The sequence below is a fragment of the Galeopterus variegatus genome, unplaced genomic scaffold (genome assembly GCF_000696425.1).
Source record: "Galeopterus variegatus unplaced genomic scaffold, G_variegatus-3.0.2 Scaffold12474, whole genome shotgun sequence".
In the NCBI taxonomy this organism is placed as follows: domain Eukaryota; kingdom Metazoa; phylum Chordata; class Mammalia; order Dermoptera; family Cynocephalidae; genus Galeopterus; species Galeopterus variegatus.
Window position 1 is genome coordinate 28,603 of NW_007738585.1, and position 2,284 is coordinate 30,886.

Genomic DNA, 2,284 nt, shown 5'->3' on the forward strand with positions numbered 1-2,284 from the left:
GGCCCAAAATTGACTTCTGCTATACCTGCACTTTCATTACACACCCTGGTCCTCCCGACATGAACTCCCCTCTTTGCAAGCAGGTGATGATGCCACAGACTGCCCTCTGGGGAAATTCTTTGCCCTGGGGGCACTAGGGGAGCTCATTCCTGCCCAGCTGGTGTGTGAGGCACTCGCAGAGAAGACTCAACACAACTCCAACACATGACAAAAGGTCTTCTCTGAAAATGAGCACCAGCATAATCCCACAGGGTCACACCTGCCACGTGAGCCCTGGGAGGCTCAAGCTGGGTTGTGCTCCCATCCTGGCACCACAAGGGCACTGCAGCCCCTTCCCACACCTGCACTTTCTTGCTGTCCTGCTGCTCTCTCTTCTCCAGCTGCACCTGCAGCTTCTTCCTCTCCTGCTCCAGCTCCCGCACTCTCTTCTGCAGCTTCAGGAAGACTGTCATGTCCATGGCTGCTTTCTCCAGGCCGATTTCCTTCAAGGAAGACAGGAGCAGGGAGAAGGAGGTTCACACACAAACACTTCAGGGAACACACAGGTAGCAGCTCGCTCTCTGTCAGCCTCTGTCTCCTCTCTCCTCCCAAACACCAATCCACACCTCACAGACCAAGCCTAAACCAACCAACTAGCATTCCTCATATTAAAGTTGATGTTCTAGGCTCATCTTCCGTCTAGATAACATCTGAGTTTCTGCCATTTATCTTCCTCCTGCGTGAGCCATGGAAAAGGACAGATTATATATTCTAAAACAAATGGATAAAAACACAGCCATTTTCTTTGGAAGTTAAAAGATATCACTTCTGGAAAATGGTCTCACATCAGAGAAATTGTAAAACTCAGTGCATGATGCTTCCTGATGAAGAATCAATGTGGTTACTAATCACTATAAATGTGCTGCCAACCACCACTTGATTGCATTGTGAAGCAGAACCAACACCAGCCCTGCCATGGAACCTATTTATCCAACAGATCTTAAAGCATCTATTTCCCAGCAGAGACTTTTCCCTTCAGATTCATTCATGCCTGAGTTTGGCCTCCAGGGTTCTGTAACATGTGGGGGTCCGTGTACAAACATGTACATCTGTCTGTGATTGGACAGTCTATGAGTATATCCATGTTTGTTTGTTTTTTTTTTATGTACATGTACGTACATGTGTGACAATGTAATTTGGTTCGACCAGCACCAAATGAGGGTTTTGTGTCTAGCCAGCACTGTGCCAGGTGTGCTGGCTAACAGGAAGAACCAGTCCCGGCTTCTGTGAAGAAGCCACACCCAGTGATGGCAGTGATTCTATCTGCAGGTAATCATCACACAAACACAGAGTGGTGCATCTGGAGTCCAGGCTGACCAAAGCCTCCAGGGGCCTAGACTTAGGAGGTTGCAATGCAAAACCAAGGGGCTTAGGCCAGCATTTATTAGAGGCTTGCTAAGTGCACATGGCAAGCAGCAAGCCACGTAAACCTGTGTGACACATAGGAAACCTTTGATCCTGAGGACTACGTTGTCTATCCCTGTGTGAAGGTTAATTTTAGGTGTCAACTTGATTAGATTAAGAAATACTGAGAAACCTGGAAAAGCTATCTTTTTAGATGTGTGCATGAAGGTGTTTCCAGAGGGGATTAGCATGAGAGCCTGAGTGGACTGGGTGGGAAAGACCAGCCCTCAATATGGGCAGACACCATCCAATCTGGTGGGAGCCTGGAGAGAGGGGGAAAAAAAAAATGGAGAAAAAGGCAAAATTTTCTATCGCTGGAGGTGAGATACACTCTTATCTCCTGTCTGTGGACATCAGAGCTCGAGACTCGTCAGCTTTTGGGTTCCAGGATTTACACCGATTCTGAGGCTTTGGACTTGGACTGAGCCATGCTCCCAGCATCCAGTTTGCAGATGGCCTATCGAAGGACTTTTCTTCATAATCACAAGAGCTATTTCCCCTAATAAATCCCTTCTCATATATTTATAACACATCCTATTGATTCTGTCTCTCTGGAGAACCCTGACTAACACACCCTGACACCTCTGCTCCAACACTCCCCACCTTCACCATCCTTCATCTCTCTTTATAGCACTTGGCAGTACCTGCAGTTAAATCACACATTTATTTCTTTTTTTTTTCCTTTTTGTCTTTTTTCGTGACCGGTAACGGGATCGCAACCCTCGGTGTCGCGCCCGTACCGCGACCGGCAACGGGATCGCAACCCTTGGTGTCACGCCTGCACCGCGCTCAACCAGTGAGCGGACCGGTCTCTATATGGGATCCGAACCCTCGGCGGGAG

General features: G+C 48.2%; 1 protein-coding gene across 1 annotated transcript in view; it reads right to left on the reverse strand.

The window, feature by feature from the left end:
* LOC103581160 (unconventional myosin-Vb-like) overlaps positions 1-2,284 on the reverse strand; it is a gene marked incomplete at its 3' end in the record, with an annotated part of 31,339 nt that overhangs the window by 25,903 nt on the left and 3,152 nt on the right. Inside the window, exon 3 of the mRNA XM_008563058.1 lies at positions 342-482. Coding sequence (XP_008561280.1) covers positions 342-482 — 141 coding nt within the window. The remainder of the gene's footprint in view (positions 1-341; positions 483-2,284) is intronic.